Source organism: Phodopus roborovskii, unplaced genomic scaffold (genome assembly GCF_943737965.1).
Source record: "Phodopus roborovskii unplaced genomic scaffold, PHOROB, whole genome shotgun sequence".
In the NCBI taxonomy this organism is placed as follows: domain Eukaryota; kingdom Metazoa; phylum Chordata; class Mammalia; order Rodentia; family Cricetidae; genus Phodopus; species Phodopus roborovskii.
The window spans coordinates 1,315,220-1,336,695 of NW_026125554.1; the positions used below are offsets into that span (position 1 = coordinate 1,315,220).

A 21,476-nucleotide genomic window follows, 5' to 3' on the forward strand; every position below is an offset into this window, starting at 1 on the left:
TACAATTCCCATAAGGTCGCACGCGTGCTTGGTCACTCCGCCATAGTGTGTCTAGGGGCCTTTTTTTCTTGTACCCTGAATGGGGCAAACAACGCTATTTCCTGGGGCTGAAGAGATGGCGCAATGGTTAAGAGTACTGACTGCTCTTCCAGAGGATCAAGACCCTCGCATGAGTGGCCAAAACTCGGACCCTGCTTGACATTTTGAGGCATCCACAGAAAGGAGCTTTGAGGCGGAAGGAGAATCTACGCCATCTATAGTTAACTCAAAGAGCATTTGCCCTCGGGCTACAATAAAGTTTCCATGTTGCAGCTGAACTGTGGTTCGCATTGCTTGGAAGGTGACTGTGGTCTCAGGTTTTGGTTCCACTCTCATCTGTACAGTGGGTGAAGCAAATATGTGGACTGTTGAATAAAATTGGGATTCAGGCTGTACACGGTTTGTAGAGTGCATCCAGGAACCCCCGGATTCCATCCACAGCATTGTTAGTGGCACATGCTGCTCATCTACCGCTCTGGATGTCGAGATTAGAACGTTCAAGGTCGTGATGGGGATTGGCTTTAATCCCAGCACTCTGGAGGCAAAGGCAGGTAAAGACCCTGTCTCAAACAACAACAAAAGTTTTGGGGATGTAGACAAATGATGAACACTTGCCTAATAGCTGTGAGGCCCTGGATTCAATCTCTGGCAATGCATAAAACAAAATATTAAAAAGTGAAGCCAGCGGGGCTGGAGAGATAACTCAGTGTTTAAGAACATGAACAAGCTGTGCCAGGCGTTGGTGGCACACTGCTTTAATCCCAAAACTCGGGAGGCAGAGGCAGGTGGATCTCTGTGAGTTCGAGGTCAGCCTAGAGTACTGAGCAAGTTCTAGAATAGCCTCCAAGCTACAAAGAAACCCTGTTTCGGAAGAAAAAAAAAAAAAAAAAGTCCAGTGTTCATTTCCCAGCACAAGGTGACTCACAACCATCTATAATGGGATCTGATGCCCTCTTCTGTCATGCAGACTACATGCAAATAGAGAACTCATACATACATACATACATACATACATACATACATACATACATGGGGGGAACCAAGCATGGGGGTTCATGTCAGCATATGAGCTATCAGCATGAACAAGCTGAGCCAGGAGGATCACAGGCCTTTAATTCCAGCATTCTGGAGACAGAGGCAGGCCGATTCGAGGACAGCCAGAACTACATAATGAGACCATGTCTTGAAAAAACAACAACAAAAGAAATAAAATTAATGAATAAATAGTAGGGGCAGGAGGGATGGTTTAACATTCAGAGCTGGCAATAATTTTTAATTGTTTTAGATACAGTCTCATTGTGTAGAGTCCCTGAGACCCTCCCAGAGCCCTTCCTTCTCCATGGCTCAGTGATCATGACATTTCCTGGAGGCCTCATAGAACGGCCATGACTAAAATATAAACTGCCTAGTTCAGCTGACTAGCCAGGAAGATAGTTACCAGAGATCCTGGATTGGCTCTGGAGGGTCAGCTTGCTTACAATCTTCTTGGCCTGTCTGCCAGGTTCTTTCTGGAATAAAGAGTATCTTTTGATCAGCTATCAGACCAGAACAAATTCCATAGGATTAGTTTACAGCTGCTTTCAAGACAGATAAGTAGGAGATTAATATGGCTGTGACCCTTGTCACAAAGCCAGAAACCTTAGGTACTCTGTCTTCTTCCAGGAGGCCATGTGAGCCAAGGGACTCTGAAGGAGAACCAAGAGTTTTGGGTCATTACACCAGAATGGGATCACCAGGACACCCATTTTTTAAATTTTTATTATTATTATTATTTTATTACTATTATTATTATTATTTATTATTATTATTATTTTGCCTGAGCCCGGCCCCATAAAAATGTTATGTCAGGCCTAGGGAGTGAGTTGGCAGTGAGGAACCCTGACTGTTATCCCAGAGGACCCAAGTTTGATTCCCAGATTCCCAGTACCCACATGGTGGCTCACAAACATCTGTAACTCCAGCTCCAAAAAATCCAATGCTCTCTCTGGCCTCCATGGACACTACAGATGGATATTCAGGCATACATTTATATGCATAAAATGAAAATAAACAAGATGCTTGTAGTGGTGAACACCTTTAATCCCAGTACTCTCAGGAGGTAAAGGTAGGTGGATCTCTGAGTTCAAGTCCAACCTGGTCTACAGAGTGAGTTCCAGGGCAGCCAGGGCTACATAGAGAGACCTTGTCTTGGAAAAAAAAAAAAAAAAAAAAAAAAAAGGTAGTGCATAGTGGTGTCCAAAGAAGAGTGGGATTGTGGGTAGAAGTAGAGACCCCCATTTCCTGCATATATTCCCCAGTGAGGGTTTAGGGGTGTGGGCAGTGGTGGAGCCCCTCCTAGAATCTCCCAGTGAGGGGCTAGTGGCTGGCTGGGCGCTGTGATTGCTTGTCTACCTTGTAAGAAACCTTTGATTTGATCACCAAAATAAGTAGAGGGCATAATCTTCATGGCCTGGGGTGAAGGTGGGAGTAATTCTGACTCTGGGAAAGGAGTCTTGAGGGGTTCCTCTGCCTTCTCTACTATCTCTGGTCCATCAGCGAACTTCATGCCACCTCAGCTTGTCAGCTCTTTTGAGAAGCCCCAATTTCCTGCCTATACTCTACAGAAACCATTCCCCTAGCCCCTTGAAATCAGCCATGATCTGGACACAAACTCCATAAATGCAACTGTCTTCAAGGCATAGCTTCTGGCTGTGCACTTTTGACACCCAAGATTTGAAACCTGCTTTGTAAATCAGGAAAGGAAGCCTGGGGTGGTGGCTTTGTACCTGTGATCCCAGCGTTGAGGAGGCTGAGGCAGGAGGACCACTAAATAGTGACTAGCCTAGGGTAAGCAATGAGACTCCATCTCAAAGCTCAACAAAAGGGGTCAGGGCTGCAGCTTAGTGACTAGAGGGCTCATTTGGCATGCATAAAGGTATAGATTCCATCCCCAGCAATGCATAAACCAGGCAGGGTACACCTGTTACCCCAGTATGTGGGAGGTAAAGGCAGGAAGCAAGGAGCAGGAAGTCTAGATCACCCTTGGCTATAAAGCTAGTTTGAGGCCAGCCTGAACTGCATGAGACATGCTGTTTCATGTCTCAAAAAAGAAAAAGAAAAGAAAAGATACTATGGGATGTCACTGTCACTTCTTAAACTTCAGGGAAAAATCTCTCCAATTTGACTGTTCTCCATTAAGCCTAACAGCCTTGGGGCCATCTGAGATCTGAACAGATCCAAGACAAGACAGTCTCAGTTCACAAAGCTGGCTAGACCCAAAATCCTCTTCCATCTCAGCAATTTTGTGAAGAGTAGTTCATTAATTCTGGGTTTTCCCTTTCTTTTTTTAAAAATAAGATTTGATTTGTTTTGTGTGATTTTTTTGTGTTTACATGCATGTGTGTGCACCAAGTGTGTGCAGTGCCCACCAAGGCCAGAAGAGGGCGATGGATCCTCAGAGCTGGAGTTATAGATGCTTGTGTGTTGTGGGTTCTGGAAACTGAACCCAGATCCTCTGAAAGCAGCCAGTGTCCTTTAATGCTGAGGTGTCTCTATAGTCTTTTCTTTCCTTTCCTTCCCTTCTCTTTCTTTCTTTTTTTTCTTTTTTCTTTTTTTTTTTTTTTTCTTTTTTTTTTTTTTTTTTTTTTTTTGAGACATGGTCTTATTTGGATTAAGTTACACAGAACCCTGGGTGACTGGGTGATGCCCCTGTCTCATGATTTCAACTGCTGGAATGAATGTTTGATTTCAGCTTCCTTCCAAATTGACAATAACAGGCTCTTCCTTCCTTCCCTCCTTCCTTTTCTTTCTTTCTTTCTTTTTTTTTTTTTTTTTTTTTTAATTTTGGAGACAGGGTTTCTCTGTGTAGTCCTGGTTGCCTAGAACTCACTTTACAGTACAGGCTGGCCTGCTTCTGTTTATCCTATCCTCCTCTGGGATTAAAAATCCGCACCATCATCACCCAGCTAAATAGTGGGCTTTTATTTACTTTGTGTTGGGGGGGCGTGAATGCCATAGTGTGGGTCTGCAGATCAGAGGACAGCTTACAGGACATGGGTCTCTTTCCACTCTGAGTCCTGGGGATTGAACTCAGGCTTGGCAACATGCTTCTTTACCTGCTGCACCATCTCACCAGCCCCTGTATTTTTAATGTTCAATATACTCTGTGTAGTACTGGCTAGCCTTGAACCGGTGGTCCTCTCTCGACTCTGCCTCCTTCCCAGAGCTGATATAACAGGTGTATACTACTATGTTCAGCTAACAACAGAGGGTTTTCCTTATACAAAAATGTCCTGGGGTATAAGGGCAGTACTGTAAAGAGAGAGGGTGGGAGCTGAGTTTTATTCCATCAACTTTAGTCTTGTCCCTGGCCATTCTCCAACCCCCAGCCCCAGGGCTACCTTCACTCCTTAAGGATTTATTCCAGGCAGAACTTGGCTTTCTGGTTTAGCCAGCCCTGGCTCCTCCCAACTCTGAGCTGGAATGGCCTGGAGGGAATCCTGGGTATGGTGGTTAAAGAAATCCCTGGGATCCAAGTTTGATATTGCACACCTCTGGCCCCAGCACTTGGGAGGCAGAAGCAGGCAGATCTCTGTGAGTTTGAGGCCAGTCTGCTCTAGAGAGTGAGTTCTAGGACAGCTAGGGTTACACAGAGAAACCCTGTCTCAAAACAAAAATTTTTTTTTCTTCAGATTTTGTTTTGTTTTGTTTTTCTGGAGAGAGGGTTTCTCTGTGTAGCTCTGGCTGTCCTGGAACTTACACTGTAGATCAGGCTAGTCTCAAACTCAGAGATCTGCTAGACTCTGCCTCCCAAGTACTGGAACTAAATGTGTGATCCACTATCCTATCTTAGCCATTAAAAAAAAATTTTTTTTTTAGATGTTTATTTATTTATTTTGTTTTTTTGAGACAGGGTTTCTCTGTGTAACAGCCCTAGCTGTCCTGGAACTAGTTGTGTAGACCAGGCTAGCTTCAAACTCACAGAGATCTGCCTGCCTGCCTCCTGAATGCTGGGACTAAAGGTCCCAGCCACCACCACCTGGCTTCACTTTTAAAAACATTCATTTATTTTGTATGTGTATGCATGCCCAGTGTGATAACTTTGCTTCTTCTGTGTGGGTTTCAGGGTTTGAACCCAGCTTCCCAGGCTTGTCAGGAAGGGCCTTACCACTGAGCTATCTTGCCAGCCCATGTACTATATATGTTTTCATAGTGTTAAAAATAACGATGGATGTGGAGCTTAGTGCCTAGCATTCAATAGGCAACAATTTCTAGGCCAACCTTGAATACAGAGGGAGACCTTGTCTCTAGAACCAAGTGAGAGCCTTGTGTAGTGGTATACCCTTTTAATCCCAGCAGTGGTGAGGCAGAAGCAAGCAGCCTGTGAGTTGGAGGCCAGTCTGGTCTACATAGTGAGTCACTGTCTCAAATAAATAGATACATGAATGAATAAACTAACTGAACATGTAGTTCAATTGTTAGAGTCCTTGCACAGTATAAAGTTACAGTTGCAGTTCTCAGGAACCTCACTTGGTGACACAATCCTGTTGTTAAGAGCAAGCCAGTTTGAGCTGTATGACACTTTTGTCACAAAAGAGATGGGGGGTCAGGGGTGGAGAAGGAATGAGAATGCAGAGTGTAGAAAGTAGTAAAATTGGGTGTGGTGTTATATACCCTTCATCCTAGTAGAACGCTGGTGGAGGTCATGAGTTCAATACCTCTCTGGGCCACTTGAGATCATGTTCCCCTCACCTCCCTGAAAGGGAGCTTCAGGTGGTTTGGTTTGGTCAGGAGAATTGCTGAGTTTGAGGGCCCAACCTGAGCCTAGAATTGCCTGCCCTACAGATTAAGATGCTGTCAAAAAAAAAAAAAAAAAAAAAAAAAAAAAAAGGGAAAAAAGGAGAAGGTTCTGTGACTAAGAGCTTTTATTGCTCTTGTGACCCCACATAGCTAAAGACCATAACTCCAGTTCTGGGGGGAATTCAATATTCAATAGCCTCTTTTCCTTGGGCGTTAGGCATACATGTGCTCACATACATACATGTAGCTAAATGTCTATTGGGCCTATGGTAGTGGATCAGTATTCATCTCTAGTATACCAATGGACTTTGGGAGCCATTCCACATAGATGGATAATCAGCCTAGACACAGGCGGGGGGGGGGGAAGACACCTAGGCCCTGCTCCAAATGATAAAACAGGCTTTGAAGATACCCTATGGAAGGCCTCATCCTCCCTGGGGAGCAGAAAGGGGATGGGATGTGGGTTATGGGGGACAGGGGAGGAGGGGAAGGAGAGGGAACTAGGATTGACATGTAAAACAAGCTTGTTTCAAATTTAAATTAAAAAAGGAAAAAAAAAAAAAAGACAGGCACACATACATACATATGAATGCCTGGCAGTGGTTGCACACACCTTTAGTTCCAGCACTTGGGAGGCAGAGCTGCAGGCAGATCTCTGAGTTCCAGGTCAACCTGGTCCACAGTATAAGTTCCAGTTCAGCCAAGGCGACACAGAGAAAACTTGTCTCAGGAAACAAAAAAACAAAACAAACAAACAAAAAAATGAAGAAACCAAAAAGAGAAAGTAGGCCAGTAAAATGGCTCAGTGGGCAAAAGGCACTTGCCAAGCTTGTATCTGAGTTCAGTCCCTGGGACTCACTTGGTGGAACAATAGAATCGATTCTCAGTTTTCCGACTTCCACAGGAACTCCACACACAGCAATATATATGCAAGGCAATAAATCAAATAAAATTGGGAAAGAGAATCTTTTTTTTTTAAATGTAAGGTTGTTCTGCCTGCATGTAGTCTTTATAGTCTATCTAATGACTGCAGAAGGCAGAAGTAGACATAGGATCCCATGGAACTCTAATTACAGACGGTTTTGAACTTTGTGGGTGCGGGAAACTGAATCATTATATATATATATATATATATATATATATATATATATATATATTTTTTTTTTTTTTTTTTTTTTTTTTGTAAAAACAGGCATTGTTCTTAAACGCTGAACCTTGCCTCCAGCTTCTGTCTTCAGACCCGGAGAGAGAATGATTTGGTCTATTGCCTCTCTAGGAATGCAGGGGTGGGGGGGATGGAAAGAATGATTTAAAAGATAAGTAGGGGGCCGGGCAGTGGTAGCACACAGCATTTAATCCCAGCACTCGGGAGGCAGAGGCAGGTGGACCTCTGTGAGTTTGAGGACAGCTTGGTCTACAAAGCAAATTCCAGGACAGCCAGGGCTACACAGAGAAACCCTGTCTCCAAAAAAAAAAAAAAAAAAAAAAACCAACCAACCAATGAACCACTAACCACCACACCAACCAACTAACCAACCAAAAAAACCCCAACAGGTATGTGGACTCTGTCCACCCTACCTGGCTTGGTTCCCAGTTTATGCCCTGCCCCTAAGCATACCTGCTCCACTCCCGTAGTGCCACACCCTACCATGGCCCCGCCCCTAGGCCGGTTAGTTCCGCCCACATTTCATGCCCCGCCTCCTAAACCAAGCCCCTCCCCTAGACCCTCCCTCGCGCCTCCTGTGGCCAGCCACGCCCACTCAATCAGGCCTCGCCTTCTACATGAGGCCTCTCTCCAGCACATTCGGCTTCTCCCGTCCATGGACACTCTCCCAGCAATGCACCTCCCACAACAATCCACTCAATCCGTTTTGCTGTCGCTTTGTCCCGCCCCCAGAAACAGCTAGGGGACTCCTCGCTTGCGCATCCCCTCGATGCATCACTTCCGGGGCGGTGTTAGGAGACTCACTTCCGCCCGCGGTGGCGCGGCGGTGGTGGCTGCGCAGGAGACCCGGTCGCGGTCCCGAGGGACAGACGGACGGACGCAGGGGCGGGCGGCCGGGAGCCATGGAGTGCGGCCCCGGGGCCGGCGGACGCGGGCGGCGGTGAGTGCGGGCGGGCGCGCGTGGGCGGCGGCGGTTTGCGGAGCGGGGCCAAGGCGAGCGGGGCCCTGCGTCCGAGACAGACCGGCGTCCTTCGGGAATGGCAGCGCCACCAGAACACCCACCCTGTCCCTGGCGTCCCTGTCTGCCCGTGCAGCGATCCTGGGGCAATCGCTTAACCTCCTCAGGACACGGCTCTGCTCCAAGAAACGCCCGGGCCCAGCCGCAGACCCGGAGCCATCTCCGGAGCCTGTCCCTATCCCACACCACCTCCGCCTCCCTGATGACACTCGCCGGCCACTTCTGTGCCATGTTTGGTGTCTTCCGGCCAGCTGGGGCCCACATCAGGCTTCTCTTATTGCAGCCTAGGACTTCTCCATGGTTCCCCATCACCCCCACGATGAAGTCCTCACCCTGCAGCAGAGCCCGAGGGTGCTGCTTGAGCCGACCCTGCTCACCCTAGGATCCCTTCTTGCAGTTTTTCGAATCCTCTCTCGCCTCAGGGTTTACCTCTCCCGTCCTCTGTCATTTGGCTATTTTTCTTTTCACATGAGTGCGCCCACGCAGAGGCCAGAGGCCAGCTTTCTGGTGTCAGTCCTCTCCTATGTGGGTCCCCATGATCCAGCTCGGTTCTTCAGACTTGGTAGCAAGTGCCTTTACCTGCTGAACTATCTTTGTCAACCTGTCTTCATTCTGTGCACTCCTTAACTTGTGCTGTGTAGAGCGGTTTCCTCCTTACCCCGACTGGCTGGGTGAGACATGCCAGTGCAGGCAGGCATATGTAGGTCGTCCTAGAGTCTTTGCTTGTAACACCAGGACCTGTTTTTATGTTTGTGGTCACAATACTTGGGTTTTTGAGAGTCAGTGAGTGAAATATCTTGGCTTGTGCTACCCAGTGGCACCCTTCTGTGAATGAGTTCCCACATGACCCCTGCATTATAACACTGGCAGACCCTGGAGGCTTATGTCTTTCTCCTAGAACTTCCTCATTTTCTGTGGCTGGTCAGCACATGATGGTTGAGTGAAGCTGGTCCTTATTGGTCCTGCTGGCCCTACCCCCATGGAGTTTCTTGTTTAGGGTGGAGATCTGTTTAACTGTAGAAGAATGTAAATGTGGGATCCTTACCATGTGGAGGATTCAGGAAGGAAACCGAGGCCTACCCTTGTTAGACTTGTTTAGAAAGTATACTGTAAGATGAGAACCCAGAGGTTGCACCCTGATAAGCTGTGCCTAAGGATGTGGTCTATGAGTAGGGAGGACACCCCTAAAAGGGAGATCACTCGATGGGTGTGTGCTGCAGAGTTGCTGGGGGGGGGGGCAGCCTAGCAAAGGCTGATAGTGGCTGAGATGTTCCCCAGGCCGGGAGGCTAGAGTGCAGTAGGGGAAAGGTTCAGGTTGGCCTGGCAGGTGGATCCTTGGGAGTGGACTGGGGGGAAGGGTCAGTGATAGCATCCACTTTGTTCTTCTCAAGCATGGTCAGGGACTCCTCTCCCCAGACTGCAGGTCTTCCAAGCTCTACCTCACCAAGGGTTGTTTCAGGGTGTTCCTTGATGAGGCCTGGATTATAAAGCTGATGTCTCTAAACATTGACCTTGTGTGTATTTGGCAGGGTCACTCCCTTACAGGGCTGTTCTGAGCTATTCAGGATCCTGGTCTCTATGTTAGGAGTGCTTTGGGTTACAAATGTGACCCTGTGTCTTCCTGGTCTCCACTTATTCCTAGTTAGGAATGCTCCTGGTTACAGACATGGCCTGGTGTCTCTTAGAGACAGGTTCTCATGCATCTGAGAATGGCCACTTGGGAGCTGGAGATTTCATGTTTTGTTTTGTTTTTCAAAACAGGGTTTCTATGTGTAGTTCTGGCTGTCCTGGACCTATGTAGATAGACCAGGCTGGCTTAGAACTCAGAGATCGACCTGCCTTTTCCTCCTTAGTGCTGAGACTAAAGGTGTGTGCCATCATCGCCTGGCAGGAGTTGGAGATTTCTTTTCTTTCTTTCTTTAACTTTATTTTATGTGTATTGGTTTAAAGATGTCCGATACCCTGGAACCAGAGTTAGAGACAGTTGTGAACTGCCATGTGGGTGCTGAAAATTGAACCTGGGTCCTCTGGAAGTGCTCTTAACTACTGAGCCATCTCTTCAGCCCCAAATTGGAGATTTCTTGACATTATCTTTATTCCTGCTCTGGCTGTCGTATGTCTTTTCTCAGTGTGTCCCTGAATTGTCTTGGACTGTGAACATCACTCCACTCAGCCCCAGGCTGCACACCTCAGGTCCACAGGTAGCAGAGATTTGTGTGTGAGCCCACAGCTGCCTCAATGTTCTGTGTCTCTCTGTCCTGTGGATTTGTATGCTGTGACCTAAAACCCAGGTGTGCATGGATATTCTGTTAAAGTTGAGTTGTGATGTCTCCTGTTTTCTCCCAGACAGTGAGAGATGAAAGATATGGTTAGTGGTGGGCTTTTCTGGAAAGGTCTCTGTGTCTGTCCTTTGGGCAGGTCTGTACACAATGGTAGTGGCTTTGGTGTCATTTGAACACATTCAGGGTCTCCTGCAGTAATGGAGCATCTGAGTATCCATTGGATACTTAAGTCCCCACTTAACCCCCTTCTGTAGTTTGCTGCCTCTGTGAGGCAATCAGTCTGCACATTTGTAGGTGCAAGGAACCCAGCCCCAGGAGGTTGGGCAACTGAACCTTGTCTGAGGTTGCAAGCTACGGGAGGCTCCAACTGCGCTGACCCCAGGGAGACAGGCCTGGTTCCAAGCACAGGGACAAACCATTGTCCCAGCCAATGGAGCCCTATGTCTGAGATGCATCCTGTCCTTGTTCCCGGTCTTTGTTTCTGTTTCCTCCCCTGGGCTCTGTCTCTATGCTCCAAGGCCCAGTGGTGCCCCCTCCCCCATCCCCCTGTGTGGGATCCTGGGAATCTTTGGATCTCTTCAGTTTAAGACCTGTGATGCCTTTGTCACCTGTTCCTGGAGGATGTAGCTCCTTAAAGGACTGAGGGAGACACTGCTGGGCAGGCAGAAGGTCTGGGCATAGGACTGGGAGTGCTAGAATGGCAAGAGGCTGGGGGTATACACAACAGAGTTGTGGATCAGAGGTCCAAGAGAGACTGCAGGGTGAGCTAGGGCTGTGGACAGGGTAAGAGGAACAAGATAGACCATGGATGTGGGGACACGCCTTCCTCTCTGCCTGGCATCAGCTGGCACCTGGTTCCACCCTAGCTTTCTGGAGGGAACCCACATCTTGGTGTTCCCTGCAGGGTGTCCCATTGTACGGCATGGAGACCTGTGGCTGCGAGGCTCCCGAGGGCTCGCCTTGGACCACGATGGGGCCAGGCCGCGGCCTCCTAACCGGACTAAGGTGTGCGGCCCGCGTGCCTGGCCGCCCGCTGCCCGCGTCTCAGAGCACCCCCGCCCCTCCCCTGGCCCGGCGCGGGCCCCGTGCCCGCCATGAACGGCCTGTCGGTGAGCGAGCTCTGCTGCCTCTTCTGCTGCCCACCCTGCCCGGGCCGCATCGCCGCCAAGCTCGCCTTCCTGCCTCCCGAGCCCACCTACTCACTGGTACCCGAACCTGAGCCGGGGCCTGGAGGGGCCGGCGCTGCCCCCTCAGGTCCCCTGCGGACCTCAGCGGCCACCCCCGGGCGCTGGAAGATCCACCTGACGGAGCGTGCTGACTTCCAGTACGGCCAGCGTGAGCTGGACACCATCGAGGTCTTCCTGACCAAGAGCGCGCGCGCCAACCGCATCGCCTGCATGTATGTGCGCTGTGTACCAGGTGCCAGGTGAGCTGGGGCTTCAGGGCTCGTTGCAGGGGTGCCTGGGCGCTGCACCGCCCCGCCTTCCAGGCCACCTTACCCCTCTTGTAAAGGACAGGAGAACCTGCTCTCAGGTTCTTGCTTTCAGGTCCCTACCAGAGGGTGAGGTAGAGGAGTGACAGCTTCCCTAGGTAGAGTCTGTAGTCCAAAGGGCAAACCTTTTACTCAGGAGCCAGGCAGGTGCTTCAGGAAGCTGCCTGGGCAGGGCCATGCAGGTGCATGGCCTTGACCTGGTGCAGGCCCTTGTTTGTTGTAGACCTGTCTGAACAGGATGGGCCTTAAGAGTTTGCTGGTGGCCAGGGATAGGGCCCAGTCCCCCCCCCCCCAGCAATGGAGCATCCACTAGTGGAAGCAGCATGGGAGCAGGCTCTTTCTCAGTAGTAGTGCCCAGCATCATGGAGTGTACACGTCACCATGGAGATGGTCATCAGCCTCCTGGGTCTCTCAGTAGTTCCTGGTATCCCCTGTAGATGGGAAGCCTAAGGCCTGCTGGCTGACCACAGCCAGGGGCTACAGCACTGACCCTGGAGGCCCATCTCCAGCCAATACTGCCTCCTATTCTGGGAGTGGAACAGTGGAGCTAGGCTGTCCCATGTGGATCTGAGTAGATGAGAGGGTGGGTGGTCAGCCTGTGTCCGTGCCCCTCTTGCCCACACCACCAGGTACACAGTTCTCTTCTCGCATGGCAATGCAGTGGACCTGGGCCAGATGTGCAGCTTCTATGTTGGCCTGGGTACACGCATCGGCTGCAACATCTTCTCCTATGACTACTCTGGCTATGGGATCAGCTCTGGCCGGCCCTCGGAGAAGAACCTCTATGCTGACATTGATGCTGCCTGGCAGGCCCTTCGTACCAGGTGAGGGCCCTGGCCCTTAGGGGCATGGGTGTGGGAGGAGCATCAATGCCAGTTGGGGTCAGAGGGAATAGGCCCCTGTGGCCCAGAAGACAGCTGTCCTTGGTCCTTGATGTCCACAGGAAAAGGGACTAGGAGATGGTCATTGAGGGACCTGGTAGCCCAAGGATTAGGGGATCCTAGGACTCTGCCATCAGTGTAACTTCTCTGGGCAGGTGGCAGCAGAGCTAGCTAGCTGGGCCAGTGGGTGTCCAAGTGATGGCAGTCAGTAGGTCTAGACCACCAGCCTGCACTCCAGACCTCTGTCACACCCTCTGTCATATCCTGATCACCCCAACCTCACCCCACCTCACAAGGGCTCCTTTGCTCCCTCATAGAGCAGGGCCCATGCAGTGGGGTATAGAAGAGGCCAACCATCTCTAGTTCTGGAGGACCCCCAACCTGGTCATTGAGGCCCCATGTGGTGCTGAGACGCTGACAGCCCAGGGGAGATGGGGACTCTGGTTACCCTGGAGATGTGCCAGGTATCACTGGGCTGGGTCCCCCGGCACGACTGGTGCTGGCACTGGGGACCTGTCTGAGTGCCCCTCCCCTGTGCCACAGATGCCTGTACCCTGTTGACACTGTCCAGCAGCCTGGAGAGTCACTGCAGTGTGTTCTGACCTCTATCCATTTGTCCCACCACAGTCCTGACCCCCAGAAACCTCTCAACACCATAGCTAAGCCTCAGGGGAGGTCGAGGAGACTTCTGAAGGGCCACCCTCCTATGGTGAGAGGAACTTAGGCCTGAGCTGTTGATAGTGCTCAGCAGGCAGAGCTTGTGGGTCTTGGTCAGCACATGGAAGGAGTGCAAATTGCCCCTGGTTCCTGCCTAGGATCAGGGGGAGGGTCCTGCAGAGGCTTGCCTGCTATAGACAGGTGGGAACTCTGGCAGGGGTAGCAGTCCAGCAGCCGCTAGGCCAGCTCAGCTAGGGTAAGTGGTCACAGTGATCTCTTAGTGTGGAGGGGCCGCAGGGGAAGCTGGGAATGGGCTGGCTCCCAGGACCTGTGCAGTGACACTGCCTGTGTTGTGCAAGCTTCTAATTGGGTAGGAGGGACTCAGGGGACCCTAAACTGGGCCAGGCCATCTGGGGACACAGTTTCCCAAACTTGTGGGGAGGCAGCATGGAAAGTGACAGCCCGCCTTCTCTCTGTGGTCAGGAGGGAACCAGAACTTGGATGTTAGGTCCAAAGCCTGCCTCACTCTGGCACTGTCAGAGGGACTAAGGGAAAAGCCAGGGAGCTGCGGCCTGGCAGGGCCCTGGGAGCTGCCCACCTCCGGGCCTGCTGACCCTGCTGCTGCTGTTGGTTAGGTACGGCATTAGCCCCGACAGCATCATTCTGTATGGCCAGAGCATCGGCACAGTGCCCACTGTGGACCTGGCATCGCGCTATGAGTGTGCTGCGGTGGTCCTGCACTCGCCTCTTACCTCGGGCATGCGGGTGGCCTTTCCTGACACCAAGAAGACCTATTGCTTCGATGCTTTCCCTAAGTGAGCATGGGGGTTGGGGCCTGGGGGTGTGCTGGGGGGTGGGGGGGTAGCAGGAGGCCCAGCCTGACATGTTATCCTTCAGTATCGAGAAGGTTTCGAAGATCACGTCACCAGTGCTCATCATCCACGGCACAGAGGATGAGGTGATCGACTTCTCACACGGGCTGGCACTGTATGAGCGCTGCCCAAAGGCTGTGGAGCCACTGTGGGTGGAGGGCGCCGGGCACAACGACATTGAGCTGTACAGTCAGTACCTGGAGCGCCTGCGTCGCTTCATCTCCCAGGAGCTGCCCAGCCAACGCACCTAGCCAAGCCACAGGGACCTCAGCAGTACATGGGTTCCCCTGCCGGGGCTGCATGTGACCCGGCGTCCAGGACCCTGCTCGGCATCCCACGGGCCACGAGCCATGTGCAGGCAACGTGGTAGCAGAGAGAAGGAAAGAGGGAAACTAATTAAAGGTTTAAGATTTCAGGGTTACCCTGGCTTCTTCATGGCTCCAGTGTGCCTTCCTGGGGCTGGGAGATTGCTAAGACCAAGTGGGTGCGGGGTTGTGAGAAAGACCTCAGGTCCTCCGGCCAGGTCTGCACCAGGATAGCAGCACCTTGCTCTACAAGGAGTCCCTATCACCGCTGTACACATGGCATGAACTCCCTCCCACTCCAGATGAGGACATAACAGGCCCATTGGACCCCAGAGCCAGGACCAGGCTATGTTCTTTGCCAGCCAGGAGCTGAGGAGATCTCCCTAGGACTGCAGGGCAAACATAGCTATTGGGAGTGTCCCCTGAAGCTGAGCCACATGTTGTCTCTTCTAGCCATAGGATGCCTAGGCTGAGGAAGAGCTTGAGTGCAGGGAGGTCAGTACCTTAAACTGACTCCTGAAGCTGCAAGGTCCCATTAAGAGTGGGTGGTACATTTGGGAGGCTGGAATATGTGGGGCGTGGCTGTAGCAGAAGTGACATAATATGTGGTTTTGACTCCAGAGGCTTCCATGTGGTAATGCTGAAGCTAGGGCCTAGCCTCCCAAGTCCATAAGAGCCTCACCAAATCACAGCATCACTGATGCTGTGCTCACTCCTCTGGGCCCAGGACCTTTGTACAGGTTGCATAGGGCACCCTCACTAGATCCCTGTCTGCAGGCTGTTTGATTCTCCTAGGACTACCTCCCTCTCCATCATCTGCTGAAAGGTTGTCCCCTAACCCCCTGTCCTGCTCCCCCCTCCCCAAATGCTGAGCTTTAGATCCCAGGCTGTCCCAGGACTGAGTCTCCTGTGACCCTGGTGCAGCAAGGAAGAAGAGCATCAGCATGCACATGGTTAGGAAGGACAAGCCTCATTCCCAGCCCCATCATCCTGGATGCTGAGACAGGATTGCCATAAATATTGAGGGTAACCTAGAGCACAGACACCCAAGCCCAGCTGTTGGCTGGCCACAAAGTCTGGTTTCCTGGGTGCTGGGGATGGAACCAGGTGCTCTCTGTGAGGGTGAGAGCATTCCACCAGCTGAGCTGGGGCCCCAGCTTTCCTTTTACTTTTTGAGTCAGCCTTCCTTGTTCTGTAGCTCATTGTGATCCTGAGGCATACCGGATGGGAAACTCCAGCCATTTTTTGTTTTTAATTTTTGAGATAGAGTCTGTCTTGACTAGCAGACTGAAACTCTGCCATGTAGCCCAGGCTGGCCTCCAACTTGAGGCAGTCCCACGACCTCAGGCTCCCCACTGCTTAAGTGACAGACCTGATGAGCCAGCATATAAGCCACAGCCAATTCAAACAAACAAAACCAGAGCCAGGCTGGGGCTTGTTTATACAAGCCTTTAACCCAAGCACTCGGGATGCAGAGGCAGGCAGATCTCTGGATTCAAGGCCTGGTCTACAAAGTTCCAGGACAGGTAGAGCTACACTGAGAAACCCTGTCTCAAACAAAAATCACATTTATTTGTGGGTGAGGCACATGTACCACAGCATATGCATAGGTCAGAGGTCAAATGTCAAGAATCTGTTCTCTAACCATGTGTATTTTGGAAACTGAATTCAGGGAACCAAACTTGGAGGCAAGTGTCTTTACTCATGAGCCATCTGGCTGGCTCTACAGCCAACTTTTTAAATGCTTCCGTCCACTGTGTTTTGTATTAGACATCTTTGTCATATTAGTCATTTAAAAGCTGGATAAATGTACATTTATTATAAAGATGTATATTTAAATGGTCTGTATTTCACAGCCTCTTTCTACCCACTTTCTTGCTTGCTAAAGTATTTCATACATCATGGAAATTATGGGGTGGGGGATGGAGGGGGGAAAGGACTGGATAGACGGCTCAGTGGTAAAGAGCCCTGTTGCTCTTTCAGAGGACCCAGCTCAGTTCCTGTCACTCCAGCTCCTGGGCATCTGATGTCTCTGGACCATGAGCAGGTCCTGCACAAAGGTGTACACACTCATACACAGGTGCACACATACACAAGGATTTAAGTGTGGGTGCTTGGCCTGTATGCAGATCTGTGTACCACCCGAGTGCCCATGTCCAGGGAAGCAAGAAGAGGGTCTCAGTTCCCCTGAAGTTACAGGTGGTTGTGAACCACTCCATATGAGTGCTGGGAATTAAACTTGGATCCTCTGCAAGAACAGCAAGTACTCTTAACCATGCCAGACACTCAGGCTCTCTATACCCTGCCTTTTCTTTTTTTTTTTTTTTCTTTTTCTTTTCCTGAGGTGGGTTCTTCTGGAACTTACAGAGATCCACCTGATTCTGTGCACCACCACTGCCTGGCTTGACTTCATGGTCATTTTATAGCTACTTTTTCCCCCCAGGGAGAGTGCAAACGCAGTTCCCCATTACTGCAAATTATGCAGTAAATCTGTACTTTTTTTTTTTTTTTTTGGTTTTGGCATTGGCATTTTGAGAGAGTCTTCTCTAATGAAGGCTAGCCTCAAACAAACTCACTGTGTTGCACAGGCTGGTCATCCATGATCCTCTGGCCTCCATTTCCCAAGCACCATAATGACAAATGTGTGCCATGAATCTAGCTGGTAATTTATTGTACCTTTGTGGTTTTGTTTTTTGAGACAGTTTTTCTGTAGCCCTGGCTGTCCTCGAACTCACTCTGTAGACCCTGGTCTCAAAACTCACAGAGGTCCACCTGGCCCAGTTTGCCTACATAGCTTATACGAGGATTCTATACCTCCACCCTTGTCTTATTGTATTCATTGCAAAGTCTCTTCTACACTGTTAACCCAAGTTGCAGGTATCTTGGGCATTCTTTTTTCTCATGAACATCAAATGGGCTCCTTTAATCCTACTAATCTTTGAAGGGCTGGGGGTTGTGGTCAAGAGTGCAGCCCCACCTAGTATCCCCCAGTGAAGGGCAGCAAAAGCAAACAAATGAATGCCAATTGCTCATACAGATAAAATTATGATGAAACTGTTATCTTAAATACAGGATGAAGTGATCTAACCTCCCTTTGGTTCTTTCTGCTGGCTACTATGGTAGCGAATGACTACTTGTGGCTTAGTCACAGGCACTGTGTTCACTCTGGTTCGGTTCACACTTTAAGTGTGAACCCTGTGCCTCTTGTCAGCAGCAACCACAGTTCTCCGTGGAGTGGGTGCCCCTGCATGTCTTCTCTGCCTGCTCATTTCCCACATGATGTAGAGCATGGCAGCCAGAGGGGAGCCCTAGGGATCTTGAACTGGACAATGACCCCAGCTCCTAGGTTGTCTGTCTGTGACTCCCTCTGTACTTCTGAGGGTCTTGTTTCCCCTAGGTTCCTTTTTACACACATCCCTTTCCCAGAGGCCATTATCAACTCCAGGAAGCCCCCCCCCCACCTTTGATATAACTTGTGGCCAGGATGCCCTCCCACCTGGGATCAGGGCCAACTTTAGCACTCCATTTTGTGAATTTCCCAGCCACAATTTCACAGCTTAGTTATAGTGGTCACAAGGCCATGAGGTCAGCTCATGTTCCCTAGATGACTTACCTTCAGCCAAGTGACCTAGGTCTAGATCAGAGCTGCCTGGGATGTACCCCTCAAACAGGGACATGGGCCTTCCCACCCCGCATCTCAGGTCATTCTGTTCTCTCCAGTCTTGAATGCTCAGTGTATAACAGCTGGACCCAGCTGAGGCTAAGAAAGGCCAATACCTGCCTTAGGGTTCAGATTTCTCCTGAACCCATCCTGTCTTTGGACCTGGTACAGGTCTCTGTGACAGTTTCCTCCCTTACCCAGGTATACAGTGGAGACAAGGACATGGTGGGCATGCTGCGCCTTTGGCTAAGGGTCGCACAGTGGATACTGATTGCATGGCTGACTTGCACAGATTCAATTTTTCTTTTCAAGACCGTTTCTCTGTGGCTTTGGAGGCTATCCTGGAACTAGCTCTTGTAGACCAAGCAGTCTCGAATTGCCTCCGCCTCCAGAGTGCTGGGATTAAAGCAGTACACCACCACTGCTCAGCTTTTTTGTTTGTTTGTTTCTTTCTCAGTACTGGGATTTTATTTTATTGGTTTTTTTTTTTTTTTTTTTTTTGAGACAGGGTTTCTTTGTGTAGCCCTGACTGTCTTAGACTTAGCCTAGGCTGGCCCTCAACTCACAGAGATTCACTTGCCTCTTTCAAGTGCTGGGATTAAAGGTGTACGTCATCACCTGGCGTCAGTGCTGGGATTTTTTTTTTTTTTTTTTTTTTTTTTTTTGGTATTTTGAGACAGGGTTTCTCTGTGGTTTTGGAGGATGTCCTGGAACTACCTCTTGTAGACCATGCTGGTCTTGAACTCACAGAGATCCACCTGCCTCTGCCTCCCCAGTGCTGGGATTAAAGGTGTGTGCCACCACTGCCAGCTAGTGCTGGGATTTTAAGCAGTCCTGACATTAAGCAGTCCCAACAGTCCTGGAACTCACTATATAGCCAAGAATAATCTTCTGATCCTCCTGCCTCCACCTTGGAAGTGCTAGGATTAAAGGTGTGCACTACATGCTCAGATAATTAAAAATCAACAACTGTCAACAAACAAACAAAAAAACATGGTCTGGTGTAGCATTGCCCAGCCTTCAGTTTGTGTTGGGTACTGTCATGGTTCAGGCCAATCTTAGCGTTACTGTCCCTAAGAAGCAGCCTGTCTGGCTCTGGAGCATTTGCTGTCAACTACCCTCAGCCACATGGCTTGGGAGCAACAGTTTAAGGGGCTGTAGTATCTGTCCTACCCGACCCAAGTCTTTGTAGCTCTCCCCAGGGCAGAGCTCAGAGTTTGAGGCCAGCCTGGTCTATAGTGGGTTCTAGGACAGCCAGGGCTACACAGAGAAACCCCATCTCAAATGAACGAACAAATAAACAAACCCTAAAATACATATAGCTAAATGTTGGTTAGTCAGGGTAGCTCATACCTGTCATTCACCTCAAATCCTGTCTGGAAATAAAACTCACCCATGGGACTAGCAAGTGCTGGTATCTGAGCCCCAGGGGTACTGTCACAGGAGAAAGGCAACTCTCACTCATCAGGCCTTGTGGGAGCAAGCTGGGTAGTTTCCCAGAATCCTCAGCATCAAAACTCTGCACAGAGTACCAGCCTTGACCGTATCATCTGTTAGGTAGGGCAACTGTTCCTTAGGTCCTTCATGGGTTAGCAGCAACTTCTGTGGTTCAACACAGTGTTAGCCTGGCATGCAGGTGGCTGGGGTGTGAAGATAATACGAAGGAGCTGTGCATGAACACCCAAATCTGGTTACAGATGTTTCCCTCTCAGAGGCTTAAGCCCAGAGGACACAGGTCTAAGGATATGGTTGGTACATGCTAAGTGGCACCACCTGGTGGCCGTGCCACCCTTCTTACCATTTTAGGGCTGTGAGGTGTGACCTCATGAGCCAAGGGCTTGCCCTCATTCATTCTGGCTGCAGTTCTCAACAAAGAATTGCCCATGGCTCCTCTCTTCTGGTGTGTGTGTGTGTGTGTGTGTGTGTGTGTGTGTAGGGTGGGTGCAGGGGTGCGGAGGGAGGGACGCCACCCCTGTGTGTGTGTGTGTGTGTGTATGTATGTATAGGGTGGGTGCAGGGGTGCGGAGGGAGGGACGCCACCCCTCACCTTTGAAGGCACAGAACCTGGGCCTGGACCCACATGGTTCTGGTTGTTGGAGTGCAAACCTGGGGATGAAGGGTGGATGTGTCCTCCTGGCCCACTTCTGTCCAGCCAGAGGGTTGCTGGGGCCCCCAGAGTATCCCACTTCTGCTGTTGAGGGACATGTGTTTCACCACCAAGTACGGTGGGTGGGGCCTAGGGAAACATGGTCAACCCGAGGGCAGAGAGGCAGAACCTGACCAAGTCAGCTGGAGATGCCTGTGGGGAAGGTAGAGATGACACCCGGGGAGGGGTCACTGCCACCATCTAGCCTCTGTCAGAGAACCAGAAAGCCTTGGCTGACAAACTGCTTTTGGCTGGCGCGCTTCGCCCCCTGGAGGCCGCACAGGCTACTGCACGGCCTCCGCAACCCGGTGGGAGTTAAGAAGGGGCGGGAGACTGGTCGCCTACTTCCGCGCACCGGCGCCTGGGGCCTGGGGCATTTAGGGGACCATCATTGAACAACTTGGACGGATCATCCATGGGAGTTTCCAATTGCTCCATTAATTAGCCTCAGTTTCCCTGCTCCAATCTCAAGGGTCCCAGCCGAGGAAGGAAAGGAACGTCCAGAACTCCGGTATCCCTAATTTCGAGTGGGTGACCGAGCCAGGCCTTTTCATTGCAGCCCCGATTTTTTTTTTTTTTTTTGCCATTCCGATTATCCACAGGCTTGGTGATTCCCGAACTCCGGTGCGCAATGATAACTCTACAGATTCGCACGGCCAGGCTGGGTGGAGGGAACCCTACATTCTTAAGGCCCACTACTGGTATATTTCGTTCCCAAGACAAGTACGACGACATTGACGACCCCAGAGATAGGGAATCAGGACTGTAGGATTATTGCCCTGCGCCAGGGCGAGGAAGGGGGGGAGGGTCGCGCACGTGGCCCGGGGGCGGGGACGCGCGCTTCCGCACCCCCACCCTGGCCACGTGCTGATCCTAGCCCTCCCTTACCCACCGCGGACAGGGGCGCGCCCCAGTGCTTGTGTGTGCGGGGGTGGGGGGGGGTGAGAGGGTGGGGGGAACAAGTTGGAGAGGGTAGGACTCCCAGCGTCTGCGCACCGGCATAGCACGGTGGGCGCGCCCGGGAGATGGAGCGCGCACCCGGAGGAGGCGTGGCGCGCACTGGGGTAGGAGGTGGGACATCCATGGCTGGGGGCGTGTCGCCGAGTGGGCGTAACTCTCAGCACGTTAGGAGGTGGCGATCGGGGAAGGGCACCGTTGGGGGTAGTGCGTGCCGGGCCGA

General features: G+C 50.8%; 1 protein-coding gene across 1 annotated transcript; it reads left to right on the forward strand.

Moving 5' to 3' along the window:
- The first annotated feature begins 7,763 nt into the window (after positions 1–7,763).
- Positions 7,764–14,605, forward strand: Abhd17a (abhydrolase domain containing 17A, depalmitoylase). Its single transcript, XM_051177362.1, has 5 exons — positions 7,764–7,922; positions 11,187–11,708; positions 12,404–12,598; positions 13,948–14,127; positions 14,210–14,605. Exons 2-5 carry the CDS (start codon positions 11,377–11,379, stop codon positions 14,433–14,435), a joined length of 933 nt encoding a protein of 310 aa, XP_051033319.1. The 5' UTR covers positions 7,764–7,922; positions 11,187–11,376; the 3' UTR covers positions 14,436–14,605.
- The last annotated feature ends 6,871 nt before the right edge of the window (positions 14,606–21,476 follow it).